This window comes from Lepidochelys kempii, chromosome 19, assembly GCF_965140265.1.
Source record: "Lepidochelys kempii isolate rLepKem1 chromosome 19, rLepKem1.hap2, whole genome shotgun sequence".
In the NCBI taxonomy this organism is placed as follows: domain Eukaryota; kingdom Metazoa; phylum Chordata; order Testudines; family Cheloniidae; genus Lepidochelys; species Lepidochelys kempii.
In genome coordinates this window covers 8,401,894-8,420,576 of record NC_133274.1, presented here as the reverse complement: position 1 = coordinate 8,420,576, position 18,683 = coordinate 8,401,894, and the positions used below count along the sequence as shown (strand labels likewise).

Genomic DNA, 18,683 nt, shown 5'->3' with positions numbered 1-18,683 from the left:
ACACTTGGGCCATGTTTTCACACTTTCCTTCCAAGTCACAAGTACTAGACATTTATGTTTTTTTTAAAAATTAATGCTGAGAATCTGATACCATAATCACAGGACTCCAGGAGCTGAGGCCCTGGGCATGGGCCTATGACTTCATCTGGCACAGGAGAACCCTACTGAGGGAGGGCTGTTGTCTGAGGATGGAAGACCATGGAGCCTTGTGAGGGTTGGGGGGAGAAAGATAGTGGAATTATCCCTAGCAGGAAATAAGTAGGGCTGATGCCTCAGTTTCCCAATGCATAGAATGGAGATAATCCCCCCCATTCGACCCCAGGGGTGTGTGAGGGTTACTGGATGATTCTAAGCACCCTTTGAGCTCTGTCCAGGAGCTGTGTGTTAATTCTGTAACACAGACTTGGAGGGAGACCCACAGGTTGCAGAAAGGATGAGTTTGGAGGAGACACCTGGAAGTCAGTCTGTGGCCATATGGCTAGAATGCTGGCTGCAGCCTCTCTGTGAACGGTCCTCTTCATAAAGAACCAGTTTAGTTTTACAAACCTGGAGTCTTCATGTTATTACCCAGCACGTGTCACATGAAACAACTTCCAATCCTTTCTCTGCCTCCCTCCCGCTTTCCCAATGGGTCCTACCTATTCCTCCCAAAGCCCCACCGAGTTAGGCAAGAACACTTCCACTTTCCATCTCTGAACCTTTATTACTATGGAATATTCAAAAAACCCAACAACACAGTTATAAAAACGAGTTCATGGGGAAATGTGAAGTAGCCTGGTTTTGAAATGCTCTGTGTCCTGGTGCTGGGTCAAATATAAAACGAGGCATATTTATACATATACAAAATATAAAAGGAAGGGTACATTAGAAATGTATAAAACAAATGGCTGACAAGTAGTATTTACATCCGGGGTGAGGTGGAGGGGCCGTGCCCAGAGCCAGCAGCATCTGTTTAGCAGCCACATTTAAATGCATCTGAGAAAGTCTCTTTGGAGCGAGGAGCTGCCAGCTTGGATGAGCCCGGGTTGGGTGCTGTTCGAAGGTTCTGCATGATCAATGGTTTAGTAGAAAGCTGATGCCTGTGGTCGATGCAGCAGCAGGCCAAGACAAAGGGTGAACAAAAGCATTCGTTGTCTATGTGTAGGCTGCCATTGGACAGCCATGTTAGCAGATCTGCTATTCCAACCGTGAAACAGACGCTCTGACCTATTGCCTGGGGGGAAGAAAATACAAAATACAAATAATAATAATAACAACAACAACAACAATAATAAATTCAACCAAGAGAAGTTCCACGTTCACACGGAGAACGGATTGTCCAAGCACTTCTCAGAACCAGCGTCTCCCCCTGCCCAGGGGAATGTGTTCAAGTAAAGGCAATGAGGCGAGCCGTGAGGTTGTGTTCCGTCTGGGTCCAACTTGCCGGCTTCAGGAGAGAAGTCCCAGCGTAAGTGCAGCCCCGGGCTCCTTAGAGCTCCTTGAGGACGATCTGGATTTTGTCCTCTGCTTCCACTATGTCCAGTAAAAAAGCCATGTGATTGCTGTAGTGCTGAATGATGTTGTTATCCATGTTCACCAAGATGCTAGGAGAGGAGAGAGACTGGATTAGGGGAGCGTATTTCAAAGTCACTTCGGCTGCAGAGCAGTGGGAACTGGGACATCCTGAATTCTCATCCTGCCTTTCCCACTAATTTGCCATGTGGCCTTGCACTGCACTGTGCCTCAGTTTCCACACAGGTGAAATAATAGGACTGACCTACCTGGGCCACACAGGTGTGGGGAGGATCAAATAGTCCTTTATAAAGTGCTTTGAACATGCAAAGCTCTATACAAACAGCATGTGTTCTTGTTACTAACCGGTTTGTAATCAGACCCGTATTGTGACAAATTGGCTCCTTTCTGGGGCTCAGCGGTAAGCGTCGGGTGGCTCATTTCCACTTGGGAAGCCAGCTTGCTCATTTAACTACAGGAGCGGGCAAGCTGGGAAGGCACACACAGAATATGGCATTGTCCACTTTATCCTACCCCAGGCTTCACAGCATTGCCGAGTTGGGCTGCAATACGGAGGAGTGACCGGGAGAGTCTTTTCCACTTACAACCGCCAAGATCCCTGTGCAGAATGTAAGTGCTGCTGTATGCCCGTTCTCCCAGAGAGGCAGAGGCAGATTAAGGTTTTGTGGGGCCCTGGGCCAGAGCAAGTGGGAGCCCCTCCCCATCCCTTCTGCCTGAATTCCTCCTGCCCCTCCCCCCCGTGCACCTGCCGGGGGGAAAAGGGGTCGGGGCACAGGGGCTTCCCCCTCCCACCCCAGCGCTCCTCTTGGGGAGCATGGTTGGGGCTCCTCCCCTGCTCTCCAGCAAGAGCACCAGACAGGCAGAGTGGGGCAAGCCCCTGCGGCCCAACCCCGGGGTCCCCAACAGGAACGCTAGATGGGCGGAGTGGCCCAGTGGCTAATCTGCAACTGCAGAGAAGAACACATGCAGCCTGAACATACAGCATCAGCAGGAGAGCCAGCACTCCAAATTCTTGGCTCCTTCTAAGGGGCCACATCTTTCCTGGCCGTGGACTGCTTACAACTTCAGTGACAGTCATAAAATCAACTGCTTGGAACCAGAAATTATAAAGGGCAGGGGGAGAAGCATTTCAACAGCTGATTTAAAGCCAAGGCCATGGCTCCCCGTCATACCAGAGTTCCTCATTAAAATATAATTGATGTCACAGGGCCTCACACAGGTACATTCCCATAAATCACAGGAAGAGCTTGTAACCGTTTGGAAGCGGCAAAGAGAACAAACCATCTTTCATTGCACAGAGCACGTTCCCTCCAGGTCTCTACTGGGATCATTAATGGGGCAATAGCATTAACTGTGCAATACTCAGAAATAAGAGGCTTCAGTTTCCAGCAAATCTAGTAATTTGTCAGGCACAGAGGACAGGCCAGACCCTCAGAGGGTGTAAATCGTCAAAGTCCCTTGGCAGTCAATGGAGATACATCAGTTGACAGCACCAGAGCATCTGGCCCATCCATTCTAAGACAGTGCAGAATTCAAGGAATGTCAGATTGCCTTTAAAACAGGAAGTGCATCAAGCAGGTGAAGGGGCAAGTTTTGCCTTTTCATTCAGATTTGTTAATTACTTGCTTTAGAACTGTGACCGGAACTCAATAATTTGCTCTTCTCTGCACTTTTCAGAAGATCTCAAAATGCTTTATAAGCAGGCTGATTTCCTATATCTAGGTCCTTTCAGCGGAGGGCATTAAACATGACCCATGGGCAAACTGAGGCACAAAGTAACTTGTCCAGAGCCATGTAGCTGTTACACAAACACAACAAGGAGGCCCCAGCCTCTTTGGCAATGAACATGGGAGAGGACAGAGATCCAGAGGCTGTAGGGGCAGATAGAAAGGTGAGTGGATAGGCAGGGGCAGAAACAAAGCCGTCATGGAGTAGGATGACAATCTACCCAGCTGCCAAAATCCCCCAACCCTCCTCTTAGATTCTTCAATTGCTTGTCCACTTTTGTACTAGGAGTTCTGCTTTGTAAGCCGACTCCAGTCATCCCAGATGTAGACAGCTGCATGCTGCTTTAAACACAGAGTGGAAGTCTAGGGCTGTGTCACACAGGTGTGTCCCACGCTGCTGCCTTACGCAACCGAAAACCAAGGTGACTTTAAATGACAAATGAAGCCTCTCCAAAAAGTCTTTCATATTTCATCCACCTACAGCTGGGAAAGGCACCCAGTCTGGAGGCGTCTTGTCCCACCCAGGCTTATTTCAGCTTTGAAAGTGCTACCCACTGATAAGAGTGGGTGAACACACCAATTCGGACTCAAAAAAGAGGCAAGTGTGTCCAGTTGTTAGAGCAGGGGGCCGGGGAGACTATTCCCAGCTCTGCCACCAACTTCCTGTGTGACACTGACCAAATCACTGCATCAGCTCAGTTTCTCCATCTGTAGAATGGGGACGCTACCTGCCTACATCAGGCATTTAGCAACCCTCTGGTGAAAGGTCCACTATAGATGCTGAGTAACATTAAAACTATTAACTGAATCGAACCTTCATCTAGGTCTGAATCGGACACAAGCTTTATGGGAGACTGGGAAAATTTGGGTCAACTTTCTTCAAGCTGCTCTGCACTTTTGACCAACATGGAAGGAGAATCTTTGGACACAAAGTTACACGAGTTCTCTCCAATTCATCCTAGACACAAGGCAGTTGGAGTCACACGAACCTCATGCTATTGGGTTTCCAGTCCGATTTCTCAATCAAAAAGACTCAGGTAAGTCCTGAAGAGAAATCCAGGTAAATCAAGGTTGTTCCACTGAGCCACATTGGTTTATACCAGCTGAGGCCCACAAAGTAAACGCCAAGGAAAAAGAGAATTGCTTAGGGTGAAGCAATAGGATGAAATCGTGCAAAAGGAAAATTAAGGCTAGGAGAGCAGGAAACATTTCACAATATCCTAAGATCTAATAGATTGTAGCAGAGTTTGCATCTGAGTAAGATATTTGCTCAACAATAACTGGTGGCAATGAGTTCCAAAGGTTAATTACAAGTTGGATATGACAGTATTTCATTTGATCTGCTTTACATGTGTTGCCTTTTAATTTCCTAGTTCCTCTGATTTGGGCAGGGATAAGAACCCCTGGTTGATTCTATCTGCCAAGCATTCATTACTTCATATCAGATATAGTAACAAACAAAAATCAAGTTATAGGTGGTTCCCGCAACCAGACAGGACCCTTTCTTCCCCAGCCTCACAGGAACTTATCTGGGTAGGGGACTCAGATTCACACAGCCAGGTAGCGTAGTCAGTTCTGACTCAAGATAGCAGTAACAGCGTAGTTACCATCTGATGGCTGGTTGGAGCCCACATCACAGGAGGCATCCCAGAGGTCAGTCTCAGCAGAGAGGCCATTGATGGTACGAACAGGGGATGAGCTACCCTGGTTTTCAGAAGGAGCTCCTTCATGTCAGGGCTGAGGAGGGCAGATGTGTGTGTGTGGGGGGTGTGGGGAGACTGGCACTGCTGCTGCCCATGCTATCTTGGTCTTTGGATAGAAGATGCCAGCCTCCAGGGCTGCCAAGCTGACGCTTAAGGCCTTGATTCAGGAACAGGCTCAGGTTCCCTCCTAACTCTAAGCATGTGACCGGTCCCAGTCAGGGCTACCCGTTTGCTGAAAGCTACACCCATATTGAAGCACCCTCCTGCCCCTGGGCCTTGAGCCGTGGGATGGGATTTTCTGACGCCCACGGGGCTTGTTGCTCTGTTCCCACTGACCTCAATATCAAACTGCCAGGCAGACACCAGTGCCGAGCATGTTAGAAGACCCACCCGGGAAGCCCACTTCACTCAGACCTCCTCACACCGACCTCAGCAGAACAGGACAGCAGCAAGAGTCACTTTAACCTACCCCCGGCACACGCTAGCCGCTGCCAACATTCTGGGCCGGTTTCTTCCGCCTTGTTAGACGCTTGTCAGGAGCCCCGTCACCAAAACCACCTAATGCACAAACTGGCGTCAATCTAATTCTCCTGTCTCCCTCTGCGCTAAAACTTGGCCCTGTGCCAGTAAAAACAATTCATTCATTTTCCAGGCAGTCCCTGGTGCTTGCAAGGTGCGATCATAGCTGTGTGTGCGTGGAGGACTCACTGTCTAGATTTACGAAAATAAGCCTGGCAGTGGATGAGTCTTTCCTCATTCACTGGGGGAAGGGAGTGGTTCAGAGTTATTTATTTCAGAACTCGTTCTGGAAAATAGCAATTAGCTCGTTCTCAGGGATGCACCCCTCCACTGAAATCAATGGATCCCCAGTTGGTGTAAACCCATGTCGTTCCATTAAAGTCAACAGAGCTATGCCATTTTACACCAGTGGAGGATCCTGCCCATTGCCAATAGGGATCAAGCCCTGAAGGGTTTTTCACATGTGATTAACACTTCCACAATTGTACAAGAGACGCCAGCTATAACTCGGTGTCTCTGACTGCTAGGAAAACAGAGAGCAGGAGCTGGCTTCATCTGCACATATCTCAGCATGCTGGAGTAACAAGGCCTGTTTAAAGAGTGTTTCAGCTAATGCCCCAGAGCTGCGCAGGATCTGCAAAGAAGCTATGTTCAGCAAGTGCCATATTGCCCTGCAAACTCTCAACAAAGCAAAACTCTCCTCCCCACCAGCATCTTGGGGGCAGTCATAGGTTACCTTAGAAAGAGAATTTCCGAAGCAGCAGCTTTGGGGCTGAACCGGGAACCGAAAGGAGAGCAGCAGTAGGCATGCTCAGGCAGATCACTGACTGGGGTTTGGATTCACCTTCAGTGAGGTCCTCCAAGAATCACTTAGTCTAAACTAAGAAAAGGCTGATTCCCAGAAGCCCTTTCCCCAGGCTCCCCCAACCTTGCCTAAGCACAAGCTCTTCCACATAGGGGAGACATGTTTGTCATCGGGGGGTGTTCCCTATCAGGTCTGATTACACCTCAAAATCACACTTTGCACATGGTTTGGTTACAAAACAACCCAATCTCCCACCTGCAGCACCAGCTCCAATCTTCAACTTTTTTCTCTGGGGTTACTTAGCAAAGAAAGCAAGATGCTGTACAATAACTTCAGGTGAAATTCTTGATCTCTTTCCAGGCTAAGGATCACCTCGTGGCTAGGAGGGATCCTTCAACTTCAACAATCAAAGCCTCCCTTTCAGACAATGGCAGCTTAACAAAGCTATTTGCTCTGTCTCTGAGGAGGGCATTGCTATTATTTGCTGTTCGTTGCTCCCAAGTTATAATTACAACAGTACACAATAACGTCAAGCTGCGGCTTGGTGGCCCAGGACCAGGGTTTTCCAGACACAACAAGCACCTCAGAGGTGGGTAGGGCACAATGAAAGTGCACTCGACGTAGTCTTTGTCTGGCAACATGAGCCCTTTGACAGAAGATTAGTGAGAGTCCTGCTGCATGGCAAACCCGTTCTCATGAGCTTTATTACAGTATCAAATGATCAGCTGAGAACAAGCTGACAGTGCTGCATACCCCTCAAAGTGTCTATTCCCATAAGAGCTGCCACAGTGGGTCACCCATTGTCCATCTTGCCCAGTATTGTGTCTCCGACAGTGGCTCATACCTGAGCTTCAGGGGGAGTGTACAGAGCAGGGTAGTTATGGAATGAGCTACCCTTGTCTTCCACTCCCAATTTCTGGTTGTCAGGCTGAGGGACACCAAGAGCACGGGGTGACATTCCTGACCATCTTGGCTGATAGCCGTTGATAGACCTGTCTGCCATGAACATATCCAGTTCTCTTTTCAACCCAAATAATTGTTTGGCTTTTACAGCATCCCCTGGCAATGGCCAGTTGTGCGTTGTGTGAAAAGTCCTCCAATCACTTTGTAGGGCAGGGTAGGGACAGAGCTGTCCTTGAAGTTAATCTCCCACACTGCCACGGCAGGATGTGCAGACATCACCATGATGACAGTTTTACTCTTCTGAAGTCATTGAAGGAAACTCTTGGACAACTCAACCCTGGGAGTGAAAAGGCCACCGGCTTGTTTCCAGGAAGTCATTAAGGAGCCATCTCTAACAGCTAACAGGCAAAGGTGTGAATCAAAAGTACCAGAGTAAAATACTGTCCAACACGGACATTGACTAAAGCTGCCTTCACAAACCCTGTGTGGTTATCAAAGGCAGACTCTAAGAGGACTTTCCCAGTCTCATTCATTCCAGTGTTAGTGGAGATGGAGCCCAAAGTTCTCAGAGACCTCTTGGAAATTTTTTACATCACCCCTGAATTTTTATTTTCCATTGAATTCCATAATGGATTGGCAGATCATCAGCTGGTGAGAATTTGCATAGTTCCGTTCATGTCAATGCAGTGACACCAGTTTACACCAGCTGAAGATCTTGCTCAATGTACCTTAACCATGATCTGGAGGGACCACCTATAGGGGAGAGAAGGGAGTTCAGTCTAGGGGTTAGTCAATCCTTGGGACTATCAACACTGGGAGCCAGCTAGAACCTACAGAGGTGGTGCTTTGTGATATGAACATGCTGGAACCAGGTGAGACTCACCCCCTCTGACTCATTTCACATGAGCCACCAAACCACCAACAGATGGTAACAACCTTCATTACCACTGACTTAGCTCAGGCTTGGAAGGTTGCTCTAGACAGGGCCTGTTGTCCCTAGCACATCAAACCAATGCATCAAAGAACAACGCGTTTTCATAGTGTTGCTTTCAGCAGGAGATACAAATCCTTTTCTTAATCAAGGCAGGAATGTATGTCTAAATCCATGTTAACGTTCATTCTGTCAGGGTCATCTATAAATTCAGGGTGCGTGTTCATATGTAGGGTCTGACCATCACCTACCAGAGTCCAGGAAGGACTCCCATGGCTGTGGATCACTCCAGTAGCGAATGATGGCTGATGAGTTGGCAAAACTGGGAGAGGAGGTGCCCTGTTTGCACCTAACCCTTGTGAAGAGTCAGTGGAACACAATGCAAAGCTTTCTAACCCTGCTGTTTTCTCTGCAGCCCAACAGGCTAGTCAGACTCCACACTGGCCAGTCCTGATCCGGGCAAGGCCTGATGCCAGTTATGCACACTAGTTGTGAGAAGCAAACATTTGTCCCTCGCAGATTGAGATAAGATAAATTCACTCTAAGCTCAGGCTTTCACTCTGAGAGATCCTCCATTAAACCACCCAGCCAACTCCCCCTCACACACACCCTTCCCGAGGAGACTTCACCACTCAAAATAAAGTTAGTACAAACAAACGTTATCCCAAATCTTTAAAGGGCAGAAAGAATTCTGTGTTTTACATGCCCCAAATGGCACAGACCTCACATAGCTTTGGTATTTATTATCTTGTTAAAATACGGTTTCATCCCGTGGCAGGGCACCCAAGGGTACAAAGATCCTAGGCGCCCAGTGCAAATGCAGATCAGAGATTTGCTTACCCGCGTTTGCATTTTTTATAGACTTTATAGATGCTTTCTTCAGGCAGCCCATATTTTTCTGAAATCTGCAGGAGAAAACGTGACACTTTACAATCTTTTTTTTTTTTTTGCACATTCAAAATGAAATTCCAGCAGATAAAATAAAAGGGATCTTTGCCTTTGGGTCACTCCTCACTGCAGGAATTCCCCCCGCCGCCTCCTTATAAAAAACGCTAGAGCAATGATCGACCACACTGCGGCTTATACTGGGGTTACTACAGTAACCTGGCCTTTTGCTGATGCTGCACGGTTGAATGGGAATCAGGAGACCTGGATGTTAACTCCTGGCTCCACCACGGAAGCGGTACGTGACCTTGGGAAGTCAACTCTGTTCCCCTTCCCTTCCTTTCCCCATCTGGTCCGTTTGGGCCCCAGCCCTGCAACTTCATGCGCACAGAGACTAATGCACCTGTGCAAAGCCTCTGCACCTTATAGCTTTTGGTTTGATGCTGCCCATTACCAACAGAAAGTGCATGTCTGACTCCGATAGCCCTGAATCCCTTCCAATCACGACTTTTGCTGAGGTTCTGGGTCAAGCTGCAAAGGCTTCTAGCATCATAAGCACTTTGATGATGCTCTGAGCAGGTTTGGAAGCTGAGGGAGAGTTTTACATTCATTCTGCAGCATTTTCTCTGAAGGTTTTTGGCTGCATTGCCAGGGTGAGGAAGCTATAACCTGACATTCTGCAACCTGCCTCTCCTCGGTTTTTAAAAGTTCGCAAAAGCAAAAGGCCCTCCCTCCCCACCCCACCCAAAGCACTGCCATAAAGGCACCATTGGATCATTTAGGTTTATTGTTTGTTTTATTCCATCCCCCGAAAGAGGAGCTAGGGTTATCGAGGATTCTTCTGATAATCATCACAGAAATATGCCTTGTGTGTTCCTCAAACAGAAAATTCCAACCCAAGGTGGATAGCAGGTAGACTTGCCCTGACTTCAGATCCCCCGCAGACAGAGCCAGGGAATAGTGAGGGATGTTTTACAGCTGAAAGTATGAAAACACTGTAATAAAAGGAGAATCCCAGGGCTTTTATATTGTGATCTGAACAAAAGTTGGAGAGAGCTCACCTCTCACGCCACAGCTCTCAACACATCAGATGACACTTTCACTGGCTGGAATTCACATCAGAAAAAGTCATCTGATGTTACGGGCTGGAATTCTTAGCACAAGGCCCATGCACCATTTAGATCCTCAAAACAGGGCAGACGGGAGATAGAAGTGGTGCACCGTCCTTGTGCTGAGCCCCTGCACAGGGAGTTAATTCTAACACCCGTCCGAGCACAGATTTCCTAAAACACACTGCAGTTTATGTGGCATAGTCATGGCACAAAACTTACAGCATTCCTGAGTCCTTGGAGATCTGGCGTCTTCAACATGAGAGCATCGAATACTTCCTCGGATTCCCTCCGCACATATAGCAAGACTGGGACAGACAACAGGCAGCTTTTAAACCACTGGTTGCAGGTGTTTGCAGCACATTTCCAAAGCTCGTAGGATCCCATTTAAATGAAGATCCTGAGTGAGTTGGGCCAAGTGATGAACCACTGGCCAAACGAATTGAATTCCCATCGGGGAGGTTCTGGAAGCTGTTTGGGGCAGGGACCCTCTGTTCTGTGTTTGCCCCGCGCCTAGCAACATGGGGGCCTGGGCTGTGGTTCGGGCTGCTCAGTGCTACGATAATCTCAATAATTACAATACCTCTCTTTGCATCTTCTTCTTTGGCTAGTTTGGAAGGTGAAGGGTCAAACTCATCCGAGAAGGAGGGACAGCTCCGTTTTAATGGCAACCTAAGTAAACACGAGAGGAGACCATCAGGAAGACGTATGACAGAAGCAAACTTTCCAACAGTTAAAGCGGAGGTTCCCAAACACCGGTGACAGAATCATTACCGGAGCTGGACTGTGGAAAGGACACCGAGGAGAACACCCCTTTCCTTGAGTGCAACAGGCTCTTCAGTGATCACAAGCGGTGAGGGTTTTACATCCCAGGCAAAAGACATGTAACGTCTCGGGATTATTGGGCCCGGTCCAAAACCTGTTGAAGTTAATGACGGTCTCTCCACTGACTTTTGGATCAGGCTAAGGCGGGTATCTGAACTTCCCACCTCAGTGATTTTGAAAGCAAGGGTTTCTCTCTCTTTCAGCTTCCTTTACAGCTGCCTCTGCCTTTGGCTACCTTAGCCCTTCCGAGCCTAGTCAGGGATCATTGTGATTTTTAAGCCTGTCGCGTCACCCGATTAGCCCCAATAGTCTTTCGGGGTGGTAAAGGAAACATTACAGCAGTCTTTTTGTGGGGTGGGGCTGTGTGTTATGAGAGGCCGTTCCACACCGTTACATGATAGAAGACTTCAGTTCGGGCAGATGGTGGACCTGTAGGTAGCTGGTATGTGTGCTAAGCTCAACAGGTATCAAAACAATTATTGGCCCGAAGAGGCGAAAAGATTGATAAGTCCAAAAAAGACGTGTCCTTTCCTACCTGTTAACGTTGTTAGAAACAGCAGCAGCAGGAAGCACCTTGAATGAAAAGAAAAAAAAATTGTTTTAGTTTAAATTTTGTTTTAAAGAGCCCATAATCTGCCCCATGATGGGTTCCCCACTAAGATCCTCATTCTCACCGTCGACATCATGGCCCGATCCTGGCCTTGGCTACAGCCATGCAGCTGAAGGCAGAATATGGCTGTGTAGGGTTCAGGGGAGGGATGTGCATATATGGGGTGAAATCTTGGCTCCATTTAAATCCAGGGCAGTTTTGCCATTGACTTCAGTGGAACCAAGATTTCAGCAATGGATTCTTAGCTTATCCCCAGCTGCTTGGTCTGGCGGGAAGCTTGGCATCCCTTGTAGAGCAGCATTATCCCCTTTTCAATGGGAAGGGCCTACCCATCTGCAGAACATTCGGGAGTTTGGGGGCCTGTGAAATGCCTTGTTGGGATGTGCCGTGGGGTGATGCAGTAGCATGACAATGCTGTCATCACTGGAATAGAATAATTCAGCCGGGGATGGAACAACATGGGCTGGTCTCAGGTTTGCAAACCCGGCTGATATTTTTGTTTTAAAGGTGGATGATTTTTTCCTCTTATACCGTCATTTCCCCCAGGAAACTGTAATTAAAGAACAAACACACATCCACGTCTTTCTGACGAAGTGAAAGCCTGATAGAGTCTCATCCACTGTGATTCCTGTCCCACAGACAACAGTCCAGAATACACATCTTGTCAGAACCAAAATGAGCTTGAATCTCGCAATCAATTCTGAATCCAGAGCCCATGGTTTCTCAGCAGATTCTGGTGTGGCAGACCAAGTTCTCCCGTTCCCTAGCCTCAACACTGTTGCACCAAAATATCATCCTGTTGCAAGACGACGTGGTGTCGGGACGCCACCATGTTGTCATGGCTGAATTTGCCCATTTGGACAAACTCAGACAGGTGGCAACTCAACTTCTTGAGTGATAGCCTCTGGAGCGCTACTGATCACTTGTGAAGCCCAGCTCTTCCCAGCTGGAGGGAAAACAGAAAGAAAAGAAGGACTTGTGGCACCTTAGAGACTAACCAATTTATTTGAGCATGAGCTTTCGTGAGCTCCAGCTCACTTCATCGGATGTGAATTGTAGCTCACGAAAGCTTATGCTCAAATAAATTGGTTAGTCTCTAAGGTGCCACAAGTCCTTCTTTTCTTTTTGCGAATACAGACTAACACGGCTGCTACTCTGAAACCTGGGAACACAGAGAGAGGCAGGGGAGAAGCTGAAGGATATCCCACAGGTGGAGGTGTTTTGAATGGAGGAATTTTGCTAGGGGTCATTTTCTGAAAATGTTTTTACTCTTTCCAGCTCAATCCACTGTGCAAATTTGCAGGTAATCCTTACACAGCCCTTCTTGAAAAAAACCTTTTCCTCAAGTTCACCTTTCCACAAATTAAATCTCCCTTCGCCTTGAAATTGTTAGTTAATAAAATTGACGCTGTGGGTTCTTTTCCTGTTCACGATGCAATTAGTGTCTCTAGGACCCACTCCACTGACCCAGCTTTCAAGTTATACGTTTGTGTGTATGTGTGTTCGAGGGATGTTTTAACAAGGACTTACCACACCACATCTCTGAAGATTTGAAAAATGGACATTTGGAATAAACAAGACCGGCTCGGTTTCTAAATCCGTCTCCGGCCTGAGGAATGTGATTTCGTTCCCTCGAAAGCCAGACAGCAAACAGCCTTTCAAACCTACGGGAACAACAGGAAATCTCATTTCAGAAAAGCTTTGCCAGTCTGCAGCTTCCTCACATCAGTGGGAGCTGTCACGTTATGACAGAGATTCATCCGCATGCACTGAGAACAAACAGCCCAAAGCTTTAAGAGTTACTCGCGTGTTACTCGTACAGAGTGCATGAAACACAAGATATTTCTTAATGAGCGGTGAATAAAGCCCTAACTCTCATCCATAGATGGATGAGGTTGGTGTGCAAATTTAGGACAGTTCATGGCCTTTACCCTTAACTGTTTCCAAAGGAGGTTTTATTTTATTTGTCCTTATTGGAAGAGCCATTCATGCCGGTGAAAGACACTAGCCGACCTGACGAGGAGGAGCGCTGGCTGGAGTCTACCAGATCAAAAGGCCCCGTTGGCACAGATGAGGGAGGGGCCACAGAACCCAGACATCAAGTGAGCATGGGCAACAAAAAATAAAACAGGAGTGGGGGTGCAGGTCACAAAATGAGCGAACCGGAAGGAGACACTGAGCAGAGAACCTCAGACAGCACCCACTGCACCGAGACCAAGTCCAAAGAGTCAGTGGATGCTGCCCAGAGCAAATGTGCTTGGAGGCATGCATGGACATGGGACCAGAAAAAAGTCCCACAGAGGCAGAGAACCCTTCTGCTCACCCAGCTTCCTCCTCCCGGACTGAGAGACGGCCGGGGTTGGTCCCCGCCAGGAGGAGGTTAACAGCTCTGGAGACAAGCCCCATTTAACCCCAGAATGGGTATAGCAGGTGCAAGCTCAAACGCCTCACTCATGGCTTGAAGGAACCGCCTCTAGGTGCCCATTCAACAGGCCCAAGACCATCTCATTGCCCTTGGACCCCTGGCCATCAGACAGGAACGACTGACCTTGGAACTGACACCCGAGGGGGGACAAGTGATGCGGCGTGCAGAGAATGAGCCACCCAGCCTCTCCGGACCTCCTCATGAAGGAACCATCTGCCTTTTGTTATCCCACACTGTCTGTTGGCTCTAGTACGTGCCCTACAGCTGCCCTGCTCGAATAGGCTTGCCCAAGCAACAATTGTCGAATACTGCATTGCATTAGGAAGGACAGGGCTGTGGTAAGTAACATAACAAATCCCTGTTTCACACTCTCTTCACCCGCGTTACATTATTTCACATTCCAACGGGAGCGACACATTAGCCCAGTTCTCAGCTCTCAGACAGTGCTCAACTTTTTCAAAGCGTTCCCAGCCAGGACTAATAAATCCTCCCAACACCTCGCTCAGGCAGGTATCGTCGCTGGGACAGTGAGACGCAGAGAGAGGTTAGGTCTATCTGTCCATCTAAGCACTTAATCTCTGTCCATCTCTGCAGGATCTGAGCAAATTGCTCCAGGCTACACAGTGCGTCAGCGGCAGAGAGCCCAGGTTCTCCTGTCTCCCTGTCCTGGGCACACACTGTTTTCTGGCTCTGATGCTAGTTTGGGTGGATCTCATCCTTGTACACTGTTTACCAACTCACTCTGGGCCTGATCCAGAGCTCACTGGCGTCAGTGGAAAGACTCCTATTGACTTTAGTGGGCTTTGGATCAGGCCCCTTGTACCCTCCCGGTCACTAGTCCTTATACTAACCATTGTTATTGGAGTCCAGGCATTTCCCTTTCCTTCTGAACTGCTTGCGCTCATCGTCTCGCATTTTCCTCTCTGCTCCCTGTGGGGAAGGTGAGGCAAAAATTAGCAGGTATAGGGTTAACAGTACTCTGCTTTACAGCAAACATCCCTGGGAAACTGAGGCCCAGAGGGGCTAAGTGACTTACCCAAAGCCAAAGGACAAAACTGTCTCAGAGCTGGGATCAGCACTGAGGTGTCCGAACTCCCAGGTCTGGGCTCGGATCACGTCTTACCTTTACCTTTTAATATGCTAAGAAGATTGGGCTAAATTCCCTGCTGGTGCAGCTCCATTGCCTTCAGCGGAAATTGCGCGTCAGCAGAGAATCTGGCCCATTGTTGCTGTTTTTACTGGACATTTGCCTCTTAAATGGGGAGCAAAAAAAGGCCGCTAACCCTCTCAGTCTCCATAACAGCAGCACTGACACGGAAACAAGGCTCTGTTTGTGGGGCACAGCAAGGTTTGAAAAGGTCCAGTCAACGAGCCTTTTGAGAACATAAGAACGGTCATACTGGGTCAGATCAAAAGTCTATCTAGCCCAGTTTCCTGTCCTCTGACAGTGGCCAAAGCCAGGTGCCCCAGAGGGAAGGAACGGAACAGGGAATCGTCAAGCGATCCATCCCCTGTCGCCCATTCCCAGCTTCCGGCAAACAGAGGCTAGGGACACCATCCCTGCCCATCCTGGCTAATAGCCATTGATGGACCTACCCTCACTGAACTTATCTAGTTCTTTTTTGAACCTTGTTATAGTCTTGGCCTTCACAACATCCTCTGGCAAAGAGTTCCACAGGTTGACTGTGCATTGTGTGAAGAAATACTTCCTTTTGTTTATTTTAAACCTGCTGCCTATTCATTTCATTTGGTGACCCCTAGTTCTTGTGTTATAAGGAGGAGTAAATAACACTTCCTTATTTACTTTCTCTACCCCAGTCATGATTTTATAGACCTCAATCATATCCCCCTTAGTTGTCTCTTTCCCAATCTTATTAATCTCTCCTGATACGGAAGCTGTTCCATACCCCTAATCATTTTTGTTGCCCTTTTCTTTTAATAATAATAAATAATAATAATAATAATACCACCTTGTTCTTACATTGCACTTTTCATCAGTAGATCTCAAAGCAGTTTACAAAAAGAGAGAAGTATTTTATAGATGGGGAAACTGAGGTACAGATAGGGGAAGTGACTTGCCCAACATCACCCAGCAGGCCAGTAGCGGAGCAGGAATAGAACCCAGGTTTCCTGAGCCCTAGTCCTGTACGTGCTTCATCCACTAGGGCACAATGCCCCCCTGTTGAGTTAAATATGACACACTATCTACCCATCACCATGGTGTCTGAGCACCTGACTTTTGCACTTTGCACTTGATCCGCCTCAGAGTGGAAGACTCTGTGGTGACTGGAAAACTAGTGGAATTTTAAGAGCGTAAAATGTGACCAATTGAAAGGGGAGGGAATTATTAGTCAAATTACGTAAATCTTTTTTTAATTAATACACAGTTAACTTAATTGACTAATTAACACTTAGGATAATGGAAGCCCTTGTTAAAAAAATTCCACATCCCAAGGGGCAGGAACTCACAGTAAACAGCCTGAACACCTCCCAGAGGTCTTTCAGGAAAATAAGACCAGACCTTCCTGATATTTCTAAAGTTAAGAAAAAAACACCCCCTTTTAAAATGGAAAATATGGGCTAAACATCAGGAAAACCAAACCCTGAGAGCTACAAGACTGCAAATCAGCCTCCAAAGGGAGTGGGGAAAGTCTCAACTCTTGAGTCTTTGATAGGACTAGAGAATAAGTTACAGGGCAGAATCCTACTTAGGCCAGGGATGGATTAGATCCTCCAACAGCTCTGTCCATCTCTAACTTCTGCAAGCTCAGTGATCCAGACACACTGGCTAAATCAGTCTCTTCTCACCAAGATGGCTGAACCTGTCTATTCAGGGTTCTCATCCTCGCCAACTCATTCAGTGGCTTCAGGTCTTTTGTGCTAGTTTGGAGTGAGTATAAAATTCTCTGGAAGCAGTTCTCCCAAGGGAGGGAGAGGCTGTCTACCTTATCGCAGAAGATCTTGATCTGGCAGACGGCTCGGTGCACCAGCCGGCTTGTCCCAGGGCCGCAATCGTAGGTGTCAATCTGGAGGTTTAAAGGGACACCCTTCACTCCTTTCTGGGAGGAGAAGTCTGTACTCAGACAATTCACCCCAATAAAAACCTGCAGATAAGAAGGGAGAATGGCACAGCTTGAATGCTAACCTGCAATCCTGGGATTTTAAATGACAGAGGGAAGGACATCATCAGAGGACAATTGACTCTTCGGTTTCTTCTGAGATTCATCCCTCCAGCCTTCCCAACTTTCATCCAGCCAGTACCCAACCACTCCTCACCAGCTTAGATCTAGCAGATTCTCTGCTGCCCTGCACTGCCTGCATGCAGTCATTTACACCAGCCAGGAGTGGGCTTAACGCTATTATTCTGATTCAGTCGTGCTGCATGCCCTCTCTGCACTGGTGTAAATGGCTGCCCCAGATGCAGGGCGATGGCGAATCTGATCCTAGGGCTGCACTCACTACATTCCCCATCACGACCACATGCTGCCTCTCACCTCTGTGCTATAATAAAGAGATCTCCCCTCCTCACATCTTCCCATCTGCTCTTCACAGCCTACTCCCCGCAGATGGTACAGTCCATCCAGAGGGACACTTTGGTTTGGACAAGTTGGATATTCTAATGATGTTGCAACCTGTTCCTCACAGCCCTGCCAAAGGCCTCTCTGAGCACTATTAAGGCGACAGAAACGCTCCAGTCACCTTCAGCGGGCCTTGGGTCAGGCCTCATGTTTGCCTGCGAATATTCTCACTGAGATTTCCGTTGAGGGGCAATGCTGCCAGTTGGATTCGGGCACGCCCCTTTGTTACACACAGACAGGAGCCAGTTGCAGAGACGGAGGCAGGCTACATCACCGCACGACTGGGCTCCCTTTGGAAATTAGTCCTTGGCAGGGAGGCTGGAAGAATTAGTATAGTCGGGGGGGTGCTGAGAGCCATGGAACCAAACTCTAAGCCTTGGATATGATGGAAACCACTTCAAGCCACGGGGTGCGGCAGCACCAGGAGGCTTCTGCAACTCTTGTATTGGGAGCCATAGTACTGTTGCAAAATTCCAACAGGACCCTCAGACCCCCTATTTCCAGCACCTACAGTCCTTGTTAGTTAAATAAATAACTCTTCCTGAAACCTGTCTCAGGCATCACTGTCTGCGGTGGGAAATGTGAAGAGAACGCTGGGCACTCACACAGCCTTAGTTCCAATTCCAAACTACAAACTCATCTGTGCAACCCAGATATTTTCCCTGGAGTTTTTGGAGACAAATACTAGGACCAGTTCCCTCAGACGGTGTAAATCAGCACAATTTAATGGGGCCTGTGCGGAGGATCTGACCCTGAAGTCAGGCCTAGCCAATACTTCTGGACTGAAAAGAAGCCACTTATCTGTTGCATTAAGTGTAGCGGCAAGAAGAAGAATTATGAATGACAACTCGCATAAGAAGTACTACAGACAGCCCTATTTAGCTGGCCTCTCTTGGCAGCTCCCAGACTTTTCAGCTCTCTGAAGTCTCACCCTGAAGTAGCCCCAGGCCAGCGTGCGGACCAAAGTTTCTGGTAACAGCTAAATTGTGTTTGGCTGCGGTGCCCCCAAGGACTTGCTGCATACCTGGCATATTTCCATTCTTGACAACCGGGCCTTGGAGGCATTTGTTAACCTCTTGGGGTTGTAAAAGACAACGGTCGCCTTTGGGCGGAAAGCAGGGCTCTGTGGAGACCCCAGAGCAAACCAAAGG

General features: G+C 48.0%; 1 protein-coding gene across 1 annotated transcript in view; it reads right to left on the bottom strand.

Moving 5' to 3' along the window:
• Window positions 1-723: 723 nt before the first annotated feature.
• Window positions 724-18,683, bottom strand: part of GRHL3 (grainyhead like transcription factor 3) — a 42,221-nt gene continuing 24,261 nt past the window's right edge. The window contains exons 9-16 of the mRNA XM_073317570.1: window positions 16,900-17,058; window positions 14,806-14,884; window positions 13,060-13,193; window positions 11,455-11,492; window positions 10,678-10,766; window positions 10,317-10,402; window positions 8,941-9,005; window positions 724-1,583 (exon numbers count right to left, since the gene is read on the bottom strand). Coding sequence (XP_073173671.1) covers window positions 1,469-1,583; window positions 8,941-9,005; window positions 10,317-10,402; window positions 10,678-10,766; window positions 11,455-11,492; window positions 13,060-13,193; window positions 14,806-14,884; window positions 16,900-17,058 — 765 coding nt within the window. The 3' untranslated portion in view covers window positions 724-1,468. The remainder of the gene's footprint in view (window positions 1,584-8,940; window positions 9,006-10,316; window positions 10,403-10,677; window positions 10,767-11,454; window positions 11,493-13,059; window positions 13,194-14,805; window positions 14,885-16,899; window positions 17,059-18,683) is intronic.